At 44.3% G+C, this 22088-nt stretch overlaps 1 protein-coding gene across 11 annotated transcripts in view; it reads left to right on the forward strand.

Annotated features, from left to right (window-relative positions):
• CACNA1C (calcium voltage-gated channel subunit alpha1 C) overlaps positions 1–22088 on the forward strand; it is a 648720-nt gene that overhangs the window by 471235 nt on the left and 155397 nt on the right. For all 11 annotated transcript variants that reach the window (XM_072766363.1, XM_072766357.1, XM_072766353.1 and 8 more), the window contains exon 10: positions 17150–17240. In XM_072766363.1, coding sequence (XP_072622464.1) covers positions 17150–17240 — 91 coding nt within the window. The remainder of the gene's footprint in view (positions 1–17149; positions 17241–22088) is intronic.

A 22088-nucleotide genomic window follows, 5' to 3' on the forward strand; every position in this document is an offset into this window, starting at 1 on the left:
TCCTACCTTCCTACCCTTACCTCCCCCTCCACCATTCCTCACTCCCAGAACACCTACTCCAGGCCTGCACAATACAGTGTGTCTATTTATCCATCTTCTACCATCTGCCGTGTGTCGTACCTTGTGAGGGTGGGAAATTGGTATTCTCAACACCAGCGCAGAGCCTGGCAGATAGGCAGTCAATGAATCTCCACTAGAAAGGGGTGGAGATAGGGGGAGAAAAGTGGGGTTGCCCCGAATGTCTGGAACTCTGCCATTAGGAGCAGATGACTGGGGCCTGCCTTGTCACTGTGTCAGAACTAAAACCAGGAAGGGCCAGATCTGATCCAGCAGAGGATATATAATGAATCAGACATACAAATTGAATGCTTCATCTTCCATTTCTTGTCTGCCAACATTTCTTTCTAACTTCTGGAAGAGGACAGGATCATTCCATGGTGTTTTTCTTCAGGTCCTTGTCTCTTCTCCCCTTTATTCTTCTAATACACCCAGAGAAGTGTCAGAAATACCATTATTTTGTTTCTCTCTCCATGAGGCCAGCTAGCTGGCTAGTAGTGGCAGTCAGGAAATGGTTAAGAGAGTACCAAGGATAAATGCTTAGCTGCTTCTTTAGGATGGGAAAGCTGAATACTTTAAGGCTTGAAAAGGTCAACTCTCTTCCAAGGGGGCAGAGGTTTGATTTCATCCATTATGTGGTCTTTGGCATAATGCTCGTTTCATTCACTGGATGCAATGGAGATTTATGGAGTAAATGTTATCACAAGCTGAGACTTAATGAGATCTCAACTGTATCTCCTGGATGTAGTGGAAAGCAACCATTCTGGTAATAAATAGAGAACGGCGTCTAATTTGTAAATTCCCCTTTCCGTTTCTAAGTTTAATCAGATCAGTGAAACTGAAGGGAATTGTTGATGACCCAAAATTATTTTCCATGCCTCAGTCTGGCTAGGAAGGATGGCTCCTAACGGAAATGGCATGTTGCTCTGGAAATGGTAGGGGATGACATTTGTCATTAGGCTAATCCAGTTGTTGCATACTAAAATAAATAAATATGTTTAGACCAAAATCTATTTAAAACCAAACTGGAACTGAGTCTCCATTTTGCTGTTACTAGTGTCACTGGTTCATAGAAGTAAAGATTCTTTCCAAATAAGCTATAGAAATCTGTGGCAGGATCCCTCTAAAAGGGCCCAGGACCCATGTGATTTCATATTGACCCAAAGAGGCATCCAGAGTAAGGCTAGAAGGGCCACCATGGTGCCCAGGTTGTGGTCATAAATAGCCTTTTATGGCATGGCAGATGGCAGGTTAGGAGAGCAGAACACAATCTCTGACAGTTTGTTGGTTTCATTTAGGGTTTTATAAAAAAGAATTAAAGGAGCTCAAAAGGGAGGTAAATGCAGCTACCTTCTTTCCAGTTGCACTTACGGTTTCTCACGGTTAATGGTAGTTAAAGATTTTTACAGATTGTCTTCTCATGAGCTGTTAAGCATTTCCAGGGCAGGGACCATGGCCCGGGTAAGTCACTGCTAGCACACAGTAGGAACTTCATGAATATTTCATGAAAGGACTGACAACAATGATGAAGACATGGAGGAGGTTGATGGCCCCAAAGGGAACATGGTTAACTACAGCTGATCTTAGGAATTGGCCCTGGGAGCACATACATCATCACTAATAAGTGTTCAGACTCCAGATGACCTTTTAGATGCAAAGCAAGTGATCTTGAGATTCCTCTGTTTAGCCTGCATTTTGCTTTTCCTTTCCCCAATAAATACATACAGTGTTCAGGCATTCTACACATGGAATATTATTATTGAAAATTATGAACAACAGCTACCACTTATTAAGTATCTCCTCTAACTAATAGTATCTTTAATCCTCAAGCCTCCAGGATCTGTAATATTATCTCCATTTTTTTCAGAGGAGAAAGATGAGGTTCAGATAATTTGCCCAAGACCAAGCAGCTAACAGGAGACTTAGCCAGGATTCATGCCCAAGGCTGCCTGACTCTAATGGCCAGCCTTTCTCTTTTGTCAGGCAGGAGAGAGTCAAGCACGAAGAACAAGGTAGACCTCAAAATACCTGGTGATAGGTAGGAGAAGTAGAGGGGAAGGAAGACCCCAGAAAGCAGTCAGGAGACCTGGTTCCTAGTCTCAGCTCCACTACAAAGTGTTCTGTGATCTCACAAACCCTTCCCCTCCTAGGCCTCAGTTTCCTAGGATGTAAAAGTAATAACCAGTCTCTGGTTTTCCATAAATATTTGAGCATTCTTATCCCTTAGAGCCCCCTCTGGCACTTTTTCTTTGAGTCCTATATTCCAGAAGTGATGAGTGGCTGGGCCAGGGAGACAGTGTCCTCATTTTGCAGACCCTGGTTCTCCTCCTCTTGGCTGAGCAGCAGGTGGCTACAAGATAGAAGCCTCTCTCCAGCATCCAGCAGCTACTTCATGGCCCACATTCTTCTGCTCTGTTCCCAGAGCCAGTATCCTGATAACTTTGATTTGCCTTGAAAGCATCGAATGGTAGAATTTCAGCACCAGCAAGTGTCACAGAGGTTCATTCCTGCTCCCCTGGTGTCTCCATCTACACATGAAACTCCTCTGTAGCATCCATACAATAGTCTTTTCCCCTTTCTTGAACATTCTGTGGGAGGAACTCACTCAATCACAAGAAACCCCTTCTATTTTTGTGCACCTCCAGTTTTTATAAAATTTTTCTCCTGAGCTGACACCTGCAGCTGTTTCACTTCCACACACTGGTCTGAGGTGTCAGGGGTGCAACAGTGCTCTCCCAATGGCGGTGCTAATTATCCTGACTCAGCTAATTATTCACACTAATTGCTTCTCTATCTCCGCTCTCCCTCCTGCCTTATGGCTCCATTAGGGGTGTGCTTCTGACATCATTGCCCACCTCTTCTCATTGGTCTTCCCAGTAACCAATGAGGGAAGCACTGAGCTGTTAAGACTATGTGTCTTTCCTAGACACTGAGTTAGTACTGAGGAGAACCCTGGAACTCAGGGCTCCTGATTCTGACATAGACAGGTTCCACAACACCTCTCAGCCTGTGTCTCTTTCCCCAACCCCCATCCAGCCCCTCTTTCCTCACCAGTGCTGACATCTGTGCCTGGTCCCTCCTGTCTGTTGCAAGGAGGCTCACTATCCTACAGTTTTATTGTATAAAAAATGGGCTACTGTCTCCTTTCTTCTTTCCCTAAATCAGGCAAATGCCCTAGCTTCACTCCTTTTCAGCTAGCCATCAGATAAGGATTACTCCCACAGTGCAAGTAACAAAAGAAGTAGAGTTGTGTGAATCTGCCTGAGGTCCCCATGTCCCCATGATACAGACCCACCAACACCTGTTCATCATGTTATCTACGCAACTGGCACTTCTTTTCCATATTTGAAAAGTCTGTTCCTTGTCCTATCTGCCATGACAGAGACTCCATCTGAAAGCCAGAACTTCTGTGTCCTTCCTTCTAGGTTTCCTGAGCCACTGAGCACACAGCACGAATCCTCATAGAATCTAGGATCCAGAAGGGAAGCAATGACCAAGAGGTAGCACTGCATCCCAGGCAGTGAGGCTGAGATGAACCCAAGGTCTTGCTTCCCATTTAAAGTGGATTTGGGGAGCATTAGCATTCCAGCTTCCTGCCAGTGCCTCCAGGCCTTGTGCTTGTTGAAACAGTGGTCCCTGTTCTCTAGGTTTCAAAAACCCTTTCTCTCTTCTGAAAGAAGAACAGTCGGCCTCTCCAGCAAGCTCAACTCTCCTGAGAAATGACAGAAGAGTTCTAAGATTAGGGAAAAGAGGGAGGAAGGATGACGGGTGAAATAATACCTTTGAGTCAGATTAAATCTTGGGAGGAAGAATCTAGAAGGAGAGGCTATTGAATAGAATAATAGAATGACATTGTCTGGTATTAAAACCTACCAGTTCTTCTTGTACACTAGGTTTGGGGTTGGTTTCTGCTTTTCTGCCTGGTTCAGAGTCACCCCTGCTGCTGTGGGCATGACCAACCCTACCCAGCAGTGGCTAAGTCTTGGCCCTTCCCAGTATAGCCCAAGAGGGAGGAAGGAGCCTTCAGTGGGTGGCTGACTGTGCATGTTCCAATCCCCACCCTGATGAAACAGAATGAATGAAACCATGCTGACGCTGGCCCATCCCAGACATGCTCATTTGTACCCTTCTCTGAGGGTGAAGAAGAGCCATGGCAGAGAACTAAATGGGGCATATTTGTTCTGGTGCTGACCAGTGCTTGTGGATGGCCTCCCTGGCCTCCAGCAGAAGTTATGAGTCCTGCTCCCGGCCCCGCAGCACTTCCAATCTGGTTTCCCAGAGAAATCAGCATCGTGCCATAGAAGGTGCCCTGCTTGCTCAAAGCTGTGGTGGGAAGAAAAGGACAGGCGAGTAAAGCAGAAAAAAGTGGGTGAGTCAGTGAGGTACAGTTCTTCCTTCCATTCATGAGCCAGAGTCAAAGGCACTGTTGGCTGGGGAACAACAGCAAGCAGAAGACAGACAAAATCTGCATCCTCACCCTGGCTCTGCTCCTGCAAAGCCTCAGTCTCCTCATCTAGAGACTGTGAATGAAGACACCTTCCCTGGCTGTCTCCCAGGGTGGTTGTGAGAATTAAAATGGCATCGTTTCCTGAGCATAATGAGAAACAGAGCTGTACTCTTTCTAGCGAGCAGAGAAAGGCCTGTATATATACCAGAACATTGAAATACTTGGTACAAATAGTACACGTTTCGGGAGAAAGAATGCTGATTCTGTGGAATTCAAGGAGGCTTCAGGAAGGCAGTAGGACTTGGAGGGAAAGAGGCTCTTGTGCCGGTGGAGGAGCCCAGGGAACATTCCAGCAGGGCAAAGACCAGATGAAGATGGGTGCAAGCACCTTGCATACAATGGCACCAAACCAAGCTGGCCCCGTGTGGCATATACCAGAGATGAAGAGGAGAGCTGAATGCCTGGCCCCAAGTATTCACTGGGTGGAGATGGAATGGGAATTTGGATGAGTAGAGTGAAAGCAAATCACAGGGGCCTCAGGAGGTGGGCCTCGGGTTTTGTGTGGAGCAGGACAGTGATGTGACTTGATAAAATGGTACTGAGGGAAGGTTCCCCTAGTAGACAAGAGAATCAGGTAAGGACTTCAAGAACCCCTCCTGTGTGGGCCCCCCACTCCACTCCCCACAAACAGTCCACAACACGATGATGCATCCTTGTTGTAAAGTTCAGTTTATTTTTTCTAAGCAAAAGAAACCTTAGGAAACTCCGCTTAAACCCCCAGCAAAGGCTTGAAAACTGCCAATAATGAGCAACTCTTAGTGTCTCAAAGCAGCCAGGCCACTTTAGAATTGTTTCTTATGTTAGGGCAAAAATCTTCACCCCCTCCCCCCCAGTTATTCTTTGATGGCTTATCCTTGTAGAACTACTCTAACCAGGCAATATCTTCCCCTGAAGTGAAAAGACTCCAAATATTTGAGGAGGGCAATGAGGCCTCCTAACCTACCTTATCTAGATTAAACCTTTCTAATTTTTCCCAGAACATGACATACCACCCTTCACCATCCCAGAAGTTCTCTACCTGAGAACTTCACCTCTGGCTGCTGCCCCTCAGGAACATGATCCTGAGCTCTGAACCCCATCCTAACAGGATCTAACTGATGCAGAGGAAGGGATCGCCCCTTTCCTGGGTCTTTGCCCAAATGGAGCAGAAAGGAGGAACATAACAACTGCAGACCTCCAGCAGGCAGAGCTGGGAGATTAATCCAAGTAAAGGACTTGCCACAGAGGAGGGCGAGTTGATTGATACTCTGACAGCTGCCCATAAACTCGTTGATGAAATGGCGGGGCTGAAGAGGCACCATGGGGTTGGGAGCTAAAGTGACTCACTTCACATAAATGCCACTAATGGAGGCAGCCTAGAAATTTAAGGCAGCGACTTCCTTGCATGCAGGAAGAGAAGGCAAGGTTAAGACCCTTCCATAGAGGCAATGCTCCTTACCCAAGGCGGCTACCGCTCTGTGGGTAACCACATCTTTCGAGATTGTGCTGGGCCCCTGGAGGTTCTCCTGGCAGGATCTGACCTGGGTCAAAATTATCTCGAGCAGCAGAAAGCAATGAAGGGGAAGCAGAGCCCAAGAGAAAAGAGAACATGAGAGTGAATTGTGAGCTCTCTATAGCCTTTGTAAACAGCAGTGAGCAAGGTGCAAAGTGTAAAACTCACCCACAGTGGAACTTTTAAATTCCGGGGGTGAGCTCAGCTATGATATTCCAGGGTGGACTTTCATTTTCTCTGTGATGTGAGTGGGTGGCAAGTGAGGAAGGTGGTAGCACTGGATGGTGGAAAGAGGACTGTTCCTTTATCACCAACTAGCCTTGTGAGCCTGGGCACACCACTGACCTTCTCTGGACCTTAATATTCTCACCTGTAAAATGAAGGCTACCCCTTCTAGCCCTGCAATGCCGGTAGAATTCAGATCTCACTCTGCAGTGAAGAAACTGAGCCACCAGAGAGTCAAGTACCTTGTCCAAGGTCACAGAGCTCCAAAGTGGCAGAGACAGGTTGCAGACTCAGGCCACCTGGCACCAGAGCCCATGCTCCTAACCATGCTGCTCTACTTACTGCCTCCCCCTCTTTGTCCAGAAGAGCTGACAGGGAGGCCCTGGGCAGGATTATGAAATAAGTGGCTTCTCCCAAGAACCTCCACCTGTACTTTCTGCTCCTCTTCTCCTCTCAGTGATCCAGGCACATCTGCACGGCTCTCTAGTCCTCTCTTATGATTAGGGAAAGAGTTCATAAATTCATGCAATATACATAACGGCCAAGAGGGGAGATGCATAGCATAGCATCTACCACAGTTCAAATGCTGGATCTTATTAGCTGCTTTCTTTGAATAAATGACTTAATTCCCTAAGCCTCAATTTCCTGTTCTATAAAATGGGATCATATAATGGGAACATATAATCCCTCATAGGGTTATTTGAGGCTTGAATCATTTAGATATGTAAAGTCTATGAAAGAGTAGCCATTATGTAATGACTGATCAAAAAACTGTTACTTAATACTACTAGTATTAAGATAGAAATGACTGATACTACTATTACACATCCAAAAGTATTTGCACTCTGAGGGTACAAGACCCTAAAATGAAGAATGACCAGTAGACATCAATGGCCTGGGTTGAAGAGGGATTGGAGACACAAGTCTTCTCTGTCCCTTTTATATCAAAGCACATGGGGGACCAGCTACTGCTAAACCAGGCGTTTGGGACTAGAATAATGTCCTTCTTCCAGCCTAAAATTACTTTGTGCCTAAAAGAATTGAGCTTCCAAAGAGAACTTACACAGAAAGGCCACCTTCATCTATGTCCAGAAGATCCCATCTCAACACCAGTGGCTGTGGTGAGCTCTGTTTTCCATGGGGATGTCCACGCTCTCCTGTGTGATCAGATGTCCTCTTTCCCCCAACATGCCAAGGACCTGAACATGTTCCACACTGTCCTGCCACCCCTAATGAAAGTGGGGAAGGGTGGGGGAGGAAGGAAGGCCATGAGCCAAAGTTCAGACATCTGTTTGATGTACCTGAACTTCCTTCCCCTGCCTTCTCCTGCCACTGCCCACCTCCCCTTACCTGAGTCGATACCTGACTCAGTGGCGCCACAATTGTGGAAAGAAACTTTCTGCTTGGGAACACTGTTTAGAGCCTGCTGAGAGCACAACAACCCTGGTTTTCTTCTTTGGATTATGGCTGCAGATCAAGGGCAGGCATTTATGCCTCCTCCCAGTTTATAGAAGTAATAATAATTATGATGATGGCACATCATGCTTATATTGTGCCTTTTTAATAAGGCCACTTTGTTTGGCTTCTTAATATTTAATCCTGCTTTATATTTACTTTCTGATGGCTTAACATCAACTGGGTTTTAATTGCTTATGTGGAAGAAGCCTTGCTGGGCCTTGGCTGGCATGAAGCTTCTGAAAAGGCTCTGGAGGCTGTGGCACCTTTCTCTGTGATCTTTCAACCCAGACCGTCTGCCATGCCTGGGCTCCATTTTGCTTTTTCTCTCATCATCTCTTCATTCTTTTCTATAATCTACTTTTCTCCTCTCCTCCCTTTTTTTCCCTTAGAAGAGACCTACAATCCATCATCTAATTTAATTTATTAATGTAAAAGATGAAGACAATTAGACCCCAAATCATCATGTGATTTGTACAAGGTTTTGGAGCTATTTTGTGGCAAGGCCAAGGCAAGGATCATCTTTGGCATTTCCTAGACTCATGGTACTAGGGAATTCATAAATCTCTGAGCTGGATAAAGACATATAAAGAGATCCTTCACCTGTCAGCCTGAGACTATACTTGGCCATTTTTGATCTATCAAACTGTATAGAAACCTAGTAAAGGGCAGCCCAGGTGGCTCAGCGGTTTAGCGCCACCTTCAGCCCAGGGCCTGATCCTGGAGACCTGGGATCGTGTCCCAAGTCGGCTCCCTGCATGGAGCCTGCTTCTCTCTCTGCCTGTGTCTCTGCCTCTCTCTCTCTCTCTCTCTCCTCTCTGTGCTTCTCATGAATACATCTCACTTGGCAGTGGGATGCTACTATCTACCTTGCTGTGGACCAGAGGGCTACATCAGTCAGGCTCCTGATAGAAAACAGATAGACTTGTAAAGTAGGTTATTTAAGAAGAGGTTAATAAAAAGATGCAGGAAGGTTTAAGGAAGTCAACAAGGAATGATGGAGTACCCTAGGGATAGTACCAGTGGGCCTGCTGGAAGGACTTGAAGGGACAAAGTGAAGGAGCAGTTTCCAGAAATCAGAAAGAGTAGCCATGAGGAGAGGGTCACATAATCAGACCTGTGGTCTTTAGCAACAAGAGGCATCCATACCAGCCCTGCATGCAGTACGAGGGAAATAAATACCTCAGCTTCACTTTCCTCAGGCCTCATATACATCCTGCTGGCACTTTCCATTAGTCAACGCAGCACAAAGCCCTAGCCTAAGAGAAGTTGTTGATGTAGTTTACAAAGGTCAGCCTATTAGAGTACAAGTCATAGCAGAGAGGGATGAAGGATGATCTGAAGGACAAACCCTCAAGATGTCCAGCTTATAGGAGAGCCCCCAAAACTCCATTAAAGATAAAAAGTGTTATTATTATAGTTCCAAATCTAATACTACTAGGATCTGAAAGGGAGTCCAAAGAATTCTGATATAAAGATTCTGGCCTTGAGAAAATTATAACTTAGGGAGATAAATCTAATACTCATAAACTATAAGAAAAACAGATTAAAATTAGTTGGTAATATTAGCAAATACTTATAGCACTCGCCATTTTACAAAGCTTTTGTAAGTATTATTTCACTTAATCCTTACTAGAAGTTCATGAGCTAAATAGTTATCATCTTTTTACATATAGAGAAACCTCAGAAAGGCTAAATAACTTACTTACCTGTTTCAGGGCTAGGAGAAGATGGAATTAAAACTTGAATTCACATTTTATTTTTAAATTCTCATGGATCCCAATGTTCCAGGAGCTCAGAATGGATCAGAATGTTCCAGAGGCTCAGAACATGGATCCCAATGTTCCAGGAGCTCAGAAGAGGGGACTCTGTGGCAGTGGGTGGTCACAAAAGGCTCCACAAATGAGAACTGGGCCTCCAGGAATGGATGAAATTTGACTAGTTGAGGAGTCAGCCCGCCTTTTTTCTGAAGGGTCAGTTAGTAGTTGTTTTAGGCTTTGCCAGCTGCATGGAGCCTCTATTGCAACCACTCAGCTCTTCTGCTGTAGTGTGAAAGCAGCTGCAGACAATACATAAGCAAAAGGGCATGGCTATGTTCCAGTAAAACTTTATTTACAAAACAAGTAGCAGTCCGGATTTGGTCCAAGGGCTATTTTTTCTTGACCCCTTGACTATTGTCCCATAGTTCTGTAAGCCAGAAGTCTGATATCAAGGCATCAGCTAGCTTGGTTCCTTCTGAGAGGCATGACGGAGGGACGGGCTCCAGGTCTCTCTCTATGGCTTGTAGATGGCCATCTTCTCCCTGTGTCTTCATGTTGTCTTCTCTGTGTGTGTGTCTGTGTCCAGATTTCTTCTTCTGATCAGCATACCGGTCATATTGGTTTAGAACCTGCCCTTGTTATCTCATTTTTATTTTAATTACCTTTTTAAAGACCCTTTCTCCAAACAGAGCTGCACTCTAAAATACAGGGGCTAGGACTTCATATGAATTTCTGAGGGGCACACTCAGCCATCACACATAACATGGAGCCAGACTATAGGAGCTTTAGATTCCAGATTGGAGTCAGTGGGGTAGGAAATTAGGAATACTTTTGCATGTTAGTCATAACTCTGATTAGTACTTATTAGTATTAGTATTATTAGTATAATACCACTCGTATACAGAAAAGATAATAAAATGGGCATCTGCCAATTAAATGACAAATTGTTTCATTCATCCCAAGAGAGCGTGGAAGCCTGAGCAACTGGATCCCAGTAGTCTGGCAGACCCAGGAATCAGCCCATTGGCTCCATACAGCATTCCACAGCACTGGAGAAGGTCAGGTTGGGTGAGAAATGCCCTCCGCATCTTGGGCTTCTGACACCCCTACCGCTGCCGGGGATGTCTGGCCCTGATGCACCAACCCTCTCTCAACAAAAGGAGATAAAAGATCGATAGCAGTTGATGAGTAATGAGGCTGCCAGCTAAATTCCAGAATGAAGACTGGGCATTTTTCTTAGCAGATCTTGAGAGAGGACAGCTATTCCTGCTGAAAGTCACAACAGAACATTGCAAAGCCCCGTTCCTGGGATAGTATCAAAGCCCTTTGGGTGACCAAAGATTTCAGAACGAGGCAGATTTCTCCATCTCTCCCAGGTCCATTCCTCATTCCCTTACGTGGAGCTTTGTTCTATTGTCACCCAGTCAATTGTGATGCATAAAAATATCTAAGGCAGACAGCCTCAAGAAGCAAGACCAGATATTTTATGTGTGGATTGTTCTTCACGTATCTCCCCTAATCCTTGTGGTAGGAAAAAAAAAAGAAGCAGGAGGAAAAAGAGAGTAAAGGAAAGGATACCTAAGAGACTTTGCTTACCGTTTACTTTGTGAATTGATTGCTAAGTAATCTTAGTGACTTTCATTTTCTTTATCAAAACTAACATTGGTCTTACTCTCAAACCTTGGTAAGAGCACTTTTGGAGTCATTTTTTATGCATGTGAATGAGTATGGCCATCTTTGGGGATACGTATTACATCATGGTAGCTAAATGAAGTTCTAATTTCTTTTTATGGAAAGCATGAGTGATAATACACTGGGACAACCTGGAGCAGATTCACCACTTGGAGGTTTGTTTTAAGTGGTGTGAGGAACTGACTAGAGACATTCGTTTTACAGAGAACTCTGTTGACCACAGCTTTGGGCCAACTAATCTGTGCAACCATGCTTTCAAAGCACTATCTGGTGTTTAATGAAGGATTCTTAAATTTTAGTAAATAAACCATCAGAGGATTTGCAAACCCAAATGTACTCGGAACTGCCAATCTTCACCATGGCTTAGATCTAGTGCTCCTCCAGCATAATTCATATGATTTCCAGACTTAGGAGATTATCCCATATAGGAAATGGCTTTTTATAATCCCCCCAGAATCCACACGACTATTCTCCAAGCAGTCAGAGGAGACATTGGTTGCTGTGAGACAAGAACTGGCTCCCTTGAGATGCAGAAATCATCTACTAAGCACTATTCAAACAAGAGTTGCCACCAAGAGAAAATATTTTGGAGAGAGAAGTCTTAATTCAAGATATAATCAGTTGTTGGTGAGATGGAGTCAACACAACTCATTGTAGCAGTTGTGATATTACTAAAAATGTAATTATGTCGTACACCCACCTGCAATGGCAACCGTTAATTTCTCTTTCAGGAAAATCTCATTTTCTTTGGAAATCTTCTCAGCAGAAGTCAAGGAACAGGACAGCAAGATTTGATGTATAGTACCTGCTAACAATGAAGTTAGAAAGTTAGAAAACTAGCTTCTTCTCTAGCATTCTTTCTCAGTAAAATCCTTCCTAAATCATTCAAGAGGCACATGTCATTCTGTAGAGGGCATGTTATTATGACACAGTCAGCAGAGGAGCAGACATCAAGCTTCACTTTACAAGCACCAAGAGAGTTGCCTTTAGGGGAGAGGTTCTTTGCCATCTTTCTGCTTTAATTTGCAGCCAGTTCATCATCTGAGTGGCCAAAGAAAGAGGCAGGGTCTCCAGCTTATCCACCAAAAAAGTATCTAGCATTTATAATTCTCATCTTTCAACAGTTTGGGCACTAGATTCCAAGAAGGAATCCAAGTTCGTGTCTCTAGGGCAACAAATCCCTTAAAGAAGCAACTATGATCCTGCTGCCTAACCCCTTAATAATAGGAACACAAACTGCATTTTTATCCATCTTATTCTCTTAGGTATTTTCAGGATAAACTATCACAAATTGACACTAATATGTTAATGTACTGATTCCTTCCTTGTGAGATATTTTCATTTCAGCAAGGAACCTTCAGATATACGGCTTGACCCCAAAAAAGCAAATCTAGCAACACTATTGCACACTCTTAAGGGAGATGATTTATGTGCTCTTCAAATCACTTGCCAAGTCGGTGGCTGCCAACTTTGCCCACATGAAAGACCTGGTCAAATTCAGTTATATACCAAACAGCCATGTTTTTATCAAGCTCTTTCTATTGTTTTTAAAGTCATCATGCAGTTATTTCTGAAATCAAACAGTATGGGGCAATATTGATACCAAAGCCAGAAGCTGAATAATGCTTCTGTTGTTTTTAGCAGGTCACAGTGTTCTGAGCTTTCCATCACTGGCCAGGGCTCCTATTCTCCCAGACGACCGTGTGAGCAGCCAAAAACTTGGTAACTGACAGCCTCATGTTGACCTTTACACCTCCAAACAAAAGATCGCTTATGAGATGCTCATATAAGTGACTTATATTAAATTGATATCTATCTTTTGCTAGAAAGCAAATTGGAACCAAGCCATTCATTTCAGCTCCTGACCCTAGTGCTCTCTTCATATAGGATTTTTGAGAAGTGTCTTATTCCTTTCCTTATTCCTTATTCCTTTGTTATTAAGCTTTGTATTTTAAAGATGTGTGTTTGGAACATGGCCCTTTACCTAGGTTAAAAATAAGACTGATCCTTTTCTATCAGGAACCAGTCTTCAGAATCCTCACTAACAAGCAGTGTTCAAGGATGCTCACTAAACATGATCCAAGTTTCAGGGGAATAGAGAAGCACCTAAAAACTTGGATTGGCCTTCCCTTCATGCCCTTTCCTGGAACTGATGGGGCGACTTACCCATTCCTCATCACATTACATCCTTCATTCCTAAGTGGTAGCAGATTTCCCACCTCATTAATAAGTCGTGACTAAGCTGCACTCACCACTTATCCCCAGCACCCCTGTAGAGGTCTGGCAGAGGTGCATTTCATACTAGTTTTGTCAAACAGAGTGGGAAAATTCTCTTTCTCTGGAATTAGATAAAGCATTTGACATTCAGAACTCAAAGTCTACTGCAGAATACAGAGCTCCTCCTCTTCCATTTGTGGTAATCAGCATCTATACAATCTCCCTAGCACCCTATTCTTCAACTATAGCCCAGAGCCAAAAGAAGCTTACGGAATTCTTCTCCCTTATACATCAAACTCCTCAAAAGACTAATTGTAGATAAGCAATTGAGCAATTGCTTTTCCTGTTTAAACTGATTAATACATATATGTTTTGGATATGACCAGGTCTGAAACACTTAGTGGGTCTTTATTGAATGGGACTGGATAGTTGAACTGGACAAAGGGGCAAGTAGATCTGTGGACTTTCCATCTGCAAGTGGTATGATCTGAGTGTAAGTGGTAAGAGAAGGTGGATTCACTACAGGTGAGGAAGAGGTCAAGTCATCGGGCCATTTGGTCAGTGTGAAGGGAGGCACCAATGCTATAGTTTGATTGTAGCAGTTACCCGACTGGAGCCTGTAAAAGGGGCACCTCCCCACGGAGGCAACAGGGATAAATGATGGCCTCTCCCAAGAAGCTCTTCCCTCAAAGCCACTAACTAGATATACCAGTGTAGACTAAAGCTTCTGCTGGAGTAATTCCTTTTTCTTAGGGTCTATCATTTGTTTTTGTCATTAATTCATGTGATTTGGGGTTTTGGTAACATAACATACTTTGTTATGTTTTCTTATGTGTTTTGGTTTATTGCTTTTTATAATTTTCTTAGTTTATGTTCAGAGATGAAAATGGATGTTCTATGTGAAAGCTGAGTTCCTTGTTTCTTTCTTTTGCCCTTGGCTGACTGCATGCTCTCTATTGATGTCTTGTTCCTGGTTCTTGACACTGACCATCTTGTCTGTGAAAGGAGGCACTCCAGCGGGCTTGCTTGATCAGAAGAAAGGGAAGTTTGCTTGGTTTAGTCACTCCACAGAAACCCATGGTAATGTTCCCCTGTGCTTTATGTATGTAAATGTGCATTGGTACATACCAGACTGGATGGGAGGGCATTTTTCTCAATGGCTTGTGATGCAGTGGTCATCAATGTGTATGTGTGTGTGTGTGTGTGTGTGTGTGTGTGTGTCTATAAGGGATGGTAATTTGTCTGCCTCAAAGCCACTATCTTATCATCTCTTCATATGTATGAAGTCAGCAGACATGACAATCAGCAGCAGCTATTCCTTGATGGAACCCTTCCTTTGGATAGTGCCAACCAAGATTAAGGTCACTGTAGATGCCACCTTGGTACTGATACAGGCAGTTCCTTTATTTAGGAGATGATATAGTTCTTCTAAAGCCCAGGCACACCCATTCTTAATTTGGTTGTCTTTCTAAGCTTAGTACCACCACCATCATACCACTCCACTAACACATAAGGGGCTCTCTGGGAGCAAAGTGTCACAAAGTCAGAGCTCTTTAATTTTGTTTTTTAAAGATTTGTTTGTTTATTTGTGGTGTAGGGGAGAGCAGAGAGAAGGGGGAGAATTCCAGGCAGACTCTGCACTGAGCACAGAGCTCAATGCTGGGCTCAATCTCACAACCCTGAGATCATGACCTGAGCCAAAACCAAGAGTTGGATGCTTAACTGACTGAGCCATCCAGATGCCCCAGAGCTCTTTAACTTTAAACAATGTTGCCTGGAGAGTTAAAGTAACCTTAGGTCAGAGATGGCCAGAGACAGATGGATTGAAAGACTGAAGACTCTTCAACTGTATAACTTCCTCCTTAGTGTGGGTGGAGCAAGGAATCTGGCAAGCTCTGAAGGTGCTGTCTTCCCAACTCCCAGTGCTAAAAGCATCCCTAGGGTCTAGGCTCACACACCAACTCCCTCAGACCTCGGGCTATAAATGGAGTGTAAATGCTATGAAACTCAACACCACCATTTGACTATTCACCATGCTCCTATGATTATTCCAGAGCCTCATCTCTGGATTTGGCTATAGGAACCTCATCTTATCTTAAGGTAGAGTAGGGAACTAGTCAACAGAGGGCCAATCAAGATGACCAGGATGCAGGGAGTCATGACATTTGTGCTCCTAACCAAGTCCTACCCCAAATACGCTGTGTGAACTTCCCTTCCCTAAACCTCACTTTCCTATAAACTGAAGGGAACATTTAGAGCTGGGTAATATCTAAAGTCTCATCCAGTGCCTACCTTATTTGAAATGGCATCTAGATTTCTTTTTACCCAACTGTATTAAAAAGGAGTCCTATGGTAGAGAGGTCTCTCATACATGACAGTCAAACATATGGTAAGTCATGGGCTTTCTATTTGGATCTTGCATGTTTCTGAAATGAGTCTCTTCTCACCCACCCATCTTGTCTTCACCCAGAAGAGAAGAACCTTGGAAAATTTCCATCCAACGTAAGCACTAAAAGTGCTTACACCCATATAAGCACTAAAAGTTTTTCCTGGGCTAGGGGACTCATACATGGTGTTGTATCACCTGATGCCACACCCTCAATAACTGCAGATTCTGTGGCTGTAGAGAATTAGTGATTTTCTCACCATTCAAGGAGTTCTGTTCTTCAAGGAGAATGGAACCAGGACCAATGCTATAATGGCCGTTCTGAAGAACAAGGGTTACCAAAAATAAAACTCATTGTTGTGCCATATTAAAAGGGTAAGAGAAGGTGAAGAGGAAGAGCTCTCTTAAGTGAAACTTCCATTTACATTTTTTAAATAATAATAAAATAATGTTTCTCTAAGCCACTACATCGGGTTCCAAGCTAGAAAATTTCTGCCACCATGGAAATGCAGCCCATTGCTGCCTTGGGGAGGGAGTAGAGATTGACCAGACAGATCGGCACCAGTGGAATTAGATGGTTTATATCCCCAGTCAGCCTGCTGGGGTAGGAACATCAGGATTGCTGGAAGGGGAAGTGACATCTCAGTCTACCTGCAGTCTATTTTCAAATCACATTTAAACTTAATTGGTGGATTCCACAGTTATGCTCCTCATTCCTGGTGTCTGCAGTGCGACTTTGAATCTTAGTACCTGATTCTGGTAATAGTCATCTATTTCAAGCTCCCTATTTCAGATACCATCCTAGATGGAACCAACTTAGGACCCAGTGTGTACTACAAGAAAGGGGGCAGTCTTCCACATCCATCTAGGACTTCATGAGGCAACAAAAACATCCTTCCTACAAACAAGCTGGACCCTAAGTTTGGGGATGAAACCTCTTAGAATTGGTGGGTGGAGAAAAAAGCAAAATAAAATACCTTCATGAAAGCTTCTCTTTTTATGGCTAGTAGCAAACGCAAATGGAAAAGCTTGCACAGCTTTTCTGAGGGCACAGAGATGAGGGTAGGAAAGGATTCAATGGTCAGTATTTTCAGGAAGTAAGCTCCATTAGTTAACTCACCCTAGACAAGCAGCAGGCATGACGGTCAAGGAAATCCCCAAACTTGACCATGGCAGTGCCAGTGCCCCAACCTACTCACAGCAGTACTGCTGCCCCCCACTAACAGAAGCTGCTAAGCCTCTCCTCCTCCTAAGCTGCACACAGTCTTGGGACTGGGTGTTTTGAAAACTAATGTTCTTCTCTCCCCTTTTCCTCCCCACCCTCAATGCCTTGTTCTGCGTCCCTTTGACTCTTGTAGTGAGCATGCCCACAAGCGAGACCGAGTCTGTCAACACCGAAAACGTGGCTGGAGGTGACATCGAGGGAGAGAACTGCGGGGCCAGACTGGCGTGAGTAGGCACAGAGAGCCCAGGGAATGGGGCTTTTCCAGGGGTGCGGGCCGGGATGCTGTGTCTTGAAGTCAGAGTAGGTTGGCCCATCATGAGTGTGGCAGAGGTCAGAGAAACAGAAAACTCAAGCAGTGACTTGTGTGGGAAAAGAGGGCCCTGGGTTGAGTATAGCTCATAAGCAAGGGGAGGAGTCTTAACACTGAGACCAGTCTCCAGTTCTGTACTCCAGTGAGGGTCTGACTCAGGATTTTGAACCCTTGTCCATTACATCAGAGAAAGACAGGACAGGGGTAGGGGACAGAGAGGGGAGGTTGGGAGTGGCTCCAAAGTCTGTTTCTTCCCAGCCCATCTCACCCACTGTCACATGAGGCACCTTTGTGAGGGTCCCTGGGTCCTGCTAACCACCTTTTCCATTCTGGTAAATGTGACCTGAAGAAGAGTAAACAGGTAAGAAAATACCTTGGGATATAATCAACATGTTAGTTCTTATCTGCAACTCTAGTTACCCACCTAGTGAAGGGAAACAGAGATGCCTCAGGAGCAAATTGAGTCAATTCAAAATTCACCTGTGCTTAGTCTGGAACATGGCCAACCTCCTCCAAAAGAAGCTCCAGCCTAGATGCCCACAGCTTCTCTTCCCCTGGGCCAGACCCCAGGCCTCAGGCTTCAGGGAGCTGACTGGCCCAGGACTGAGCCACATGCACAGAGGAACAGTTCACATTTGGACTATCACAATCACCCATTTTTTATCTTAAAAAAATGAAACCAGTCATCCCTGGGAAACATTCCCCGACCAAAAAAATGGTGGGGACAAAATAGTTTAATTGCTAAAATAAGCAAACTGCTGGTTCTATTACCAGCATCTCAGCAGAGTCCAAAGATTAAAGTTCTGTCAGATTCCATCAGGGATTTACATTGACCTCGGGCTTGAGGCCTCCTGGAGCATTCAGGGACTGCTTTGGGACATGGAGCCTGCTTTTCCTATTGGCTTGGTGATGCGAGAACTGTAAACTCATGCCAGTCACTGAAAGGCACTGCATACAGAAAGCTCTAAGTAGGACCAGTCCCAAATAAAATTAGTTTTTAAATCGCTCCATCAGTGGAACAGCATCTTATTTCACCCTTCTTCCCCAAAATGACTCAATAGTCTGAGGAAACCCCAACCCTTTTAAAAAGATTCTCTGTAGGTAGGTCTGAACACAATCCTTGCCAGCCTTGATAATGGTCTCCAGAAAGGGGAATGAAAAACAAGGCTTAGGAACAGACCAGCTCTTACAATTTCTATTGCCAGGGTACACGGGGATTTCAGTATCATTCATTCTGACAGTGGCACCAGGGAGTCTGCACTGCAGATTTCTCGGCATCATTGGGAAACAATTATTGTCAAAATGTTGTTAAAATACAGGGCTAATTACATTTTTAAACAGCAGTCCAAGCCTTTTTCTCTTCTCCCTTTGGAATCATACAAAACAAGCACTCAAGTTTTTGCAAATGGGCCCCTGCATACCTTCTAATTCTGTCAGTCCTTTCTGTGGTCTTGCCACCAAGGAGGGTTGTAGAAAAGATGGTGGAAGACCTTTGCATACCCCAAGTTGCAAACCAGGAGGGACCAGGGAAATTCTTAGCCCTAGGAAGCCACTTGAAAGTACATTTCAGGAGAACATGAAGATCTGTTGGAAGAAGAACATGATTATTCTCCAGAGAGGGAAGCTGGTACCTCTAGTATATCTGTCATTTCCTTGAGGACACATTCTGCAGACTGGAAGAACTCTACAGAAATGGTCCCTGTTAGTCTTATGAATATCCACATTCATGCATCTACTCTGGCATATAAAATGCCTAGACACAGTGCCAGGATTTTATCTGGTGTAGAAGTGACATTAAACAAGTAAATAAGTTGGGATGTCCAGGTGGCTCAGTGGTTGAGCGTCTGCTTTCAGCTCAGGGCATGATCCCAGAGTCCTGCGATCAAGTTCCACATTAGGCCTCCTGCGTGGAGCCTGCTTCTCCCTCTGCCTATGTCTCTGCCTCTGTGTGTGTGTGTCTCTCATAAATAAATAAAATATTTTAAAAATAAAAAATAAACAAGTAAATAAGTCATAAAAATAGGGACAAGGGTTAAGAAGGAAAAGTAGCTATAATGTAAGGTCAATAACAGGCTAGACTGGCAAGTTAGGAAACCATTGTTTTTAAAGATTTTATTTATTTATTCATGAGAGACACAGAGAGAAAGACAGAGACACAGGTAGAGGGAGAAGCAGGTTCCCTGCAGGGAGCCCAATGTGGGACTCATCCCAGGACCCTGAGCCAAAGGCAGACACTCAACCACTGAGCCACCCAGGTGCCTCAGGAAACAATATTTTGAAGAATTCAATTTAAGCTGAGAACTGAAGAGTGAACATACATTATTGAGGTGAAGAGCAAAGAAAAGTGTTCTAGTCCAAGGAAACAGTGTTTTAAACTCTTAGATGAAAGAACTGAGAGGCCAGTGTGGCAGGCCAGCACATGTGGGGGGCAGGGGAGAGATGAGGCTAGAGATGGAACATGGCCTGGTAGGCCCCTAATGATCTTTGTCTATATCACAAGACTATGAGAAATTACAAGAACATGGAGCTAGCTAGGGAGGTTAATCAGATTAGTTTTGCATTCTTGAAGGATTACTTGGATGTCAGGGAAAGAATGGATAGAAGCAAGGCCAACAGGGAACATAGCACAAAACAGTTCAGCAGCCTCGATAGCAATTACTGAGGTGTGAGATGATGCTGGCTCAGGCTAGAGTCACCCATGGAGATGAAGAAAGTGGCTATGTTAATTGTGGATTCTGGAGCCACACTCTACAAGACTTGTTTGTGGGAGCTAGAGTCTTAGTGAAGGATAGGGGTGGGAAGGAGCTAGCATAGAGCGCTTATTCCAGAAGTGAGTCCATGAAAGGGAGAGGGGAAAATAAGATGGTAGAAAAAGAGGCAGCAATGGCCAAGTGATGGCTTATTTCCCATCATAATAAACTCTGGGACAGTCTTCATAGCAGAGAAGTGACCAGTGAAGGGGGGGGTGCTGAAGATGCCTGAATGGAAATGAGTGATTATAGCAAGACATTGCCTAAAAAGAGGGGGAGATTGACTTCAAAGACATAATTAGAGACACTAGATTTACACAGGATGAAGGAGTTCCTTATCTCTTGGACTAAATGGAAGATAGGAAAAGAGACCTGCCATCAGGAGTCCTGGGGTCAAGTCCCAAGTCAGCCACCAACTAGCCATGTGACCTCAACCAAAGCAGTTCCCATCTGAGTCTTGATCTCACTCTCTGACACAACAGAGTTGACCTGATTATTGGCTCAGGGTGCTCCTAGTAGAGGCCCACAACTCCTGGGAACTGCCTGAAGGGGCTACTACAGAAGGGGGCCACTTTCACCTCTTTTACATATTGGGACTCCATGTAAGATTTCATATGAATGAAACATTCTACAACCCAATAAATTGCAAACCATAGATCCAGGTGATATCTAAGGATCCTTTCCAGACTCTCAAATTGTACAGTTCTATAAAGAATATAGAATCAGAAATAGGCTCTGATACAGAGAGTCAATGATAGGAGTCGTACCAAATTACCTGTCATCTCATCACAGAAAGTGGAGGTTAGGTGTCCTAGGAACCTGAAGAACGGTACACAGATTCAAACTAGTGAGTCACCAAGAAGTCACTAAAAGATCACTGAGTAGTGCTGAAGCCACAGTGGAGCCTGACATCATAAATGTGAAGGCAGCCTCGCAAAATGATTAGACATATTTTTTGGCAGGCTGCATAGCCCAGAAGCACTAAAAACAGACAGCGGTGTGAACCAGGGTGGCAATTTAGCTAGGCAGGCAAAGTAGAAGTCCCAGGCAGTATGTTGAGGGCAACATTGATATAACACTGGGGCCAAGCCAAGAACTAGAAGTTAAGCCTGAATGATGAGGAAGACCCGTTGAGGGAAAAGATGGGCTTCAGAAGAAGAGCAGGAGGATGAATAGAGAAGGAGACTCTGGCCAGAATGTGGAGCAACTGACTTCAGCACCCAGTTGTTGAAACAGTGCTCTGCGATGACAAGGTCCATTACTCTCCAGTAATAACAGCTGTGGACAGTGCTGAAGTTGTGGTGTCAAGGAGGTTGAGTCAGATGTGTGTCAGCCTAGATGGTGACTGCAGTGCCATCTGACTTATGTTGGAGGCAAGTTGGAACAATTCAGGGAGATACTGTTTCATATCACAGGTAGTAAACATATTGTGCTCATTACTCTAAGAAAGGGAGAAAGGCTGAAATATAAATAGGCCTCCAAGAAGTAAGTTAAGTGAATGAAAGGAGTTTGGGGAGTGTCTCTAATTTTGAACTTTAATATCAACAAAGAAAATCATGGTTCCCCAGAAGATTTGTCTTGGAGACCTGGGCAGAGAAAGTATCTCGGGTTGAGGCAAATTTAGGTCCAACCCAGTAGGATTGCTCTGATGGTTGTGTGAGTTACTTTCTCTACCTCCTTGCTCTTCTTCAAGAAGCCTTCTAAAAACACGAAGTAGGAATTGTACCTCTCTAGAACAATAATGATAGAAAAAGCCAAGAAGACTTCTAAGCAAATTTGCATGCCCCATTGGGGTTTGGAGAAACCAGTGCTTCTACTCTTCTGAGGAGTCTGAAGTTGTTTAAAAAGCAGTAGGAGGAAGCATCTGCTACACATCAGCCAGCCCAGGGTGTGGAGTGGGGGGCCATGACACCAGGTCCCATGTGCTCCTCAGTTTGCTTTACTCACACAGTGAGATGGACCAATGTTCCAAACTCTGAGCCAGTGGTTATTTCCCAAGAGGTGAGACTGCT

The sequence above is a fragment of the Vulpes vulpes genome, chromosome 8, assembly GCF_048418805.1.
Source record: "Vulpes vulpes isolate BD-2025 chromosome 8, VulVul3, whole genome shotgun sequence".
NCBI classification, from domain to species: domain Eukaryota; kingdom Metazoa; phylum Chordata; class Mammalia; order Carnivora; family Canidae; genus Vulpes; species Vulpes vulpes.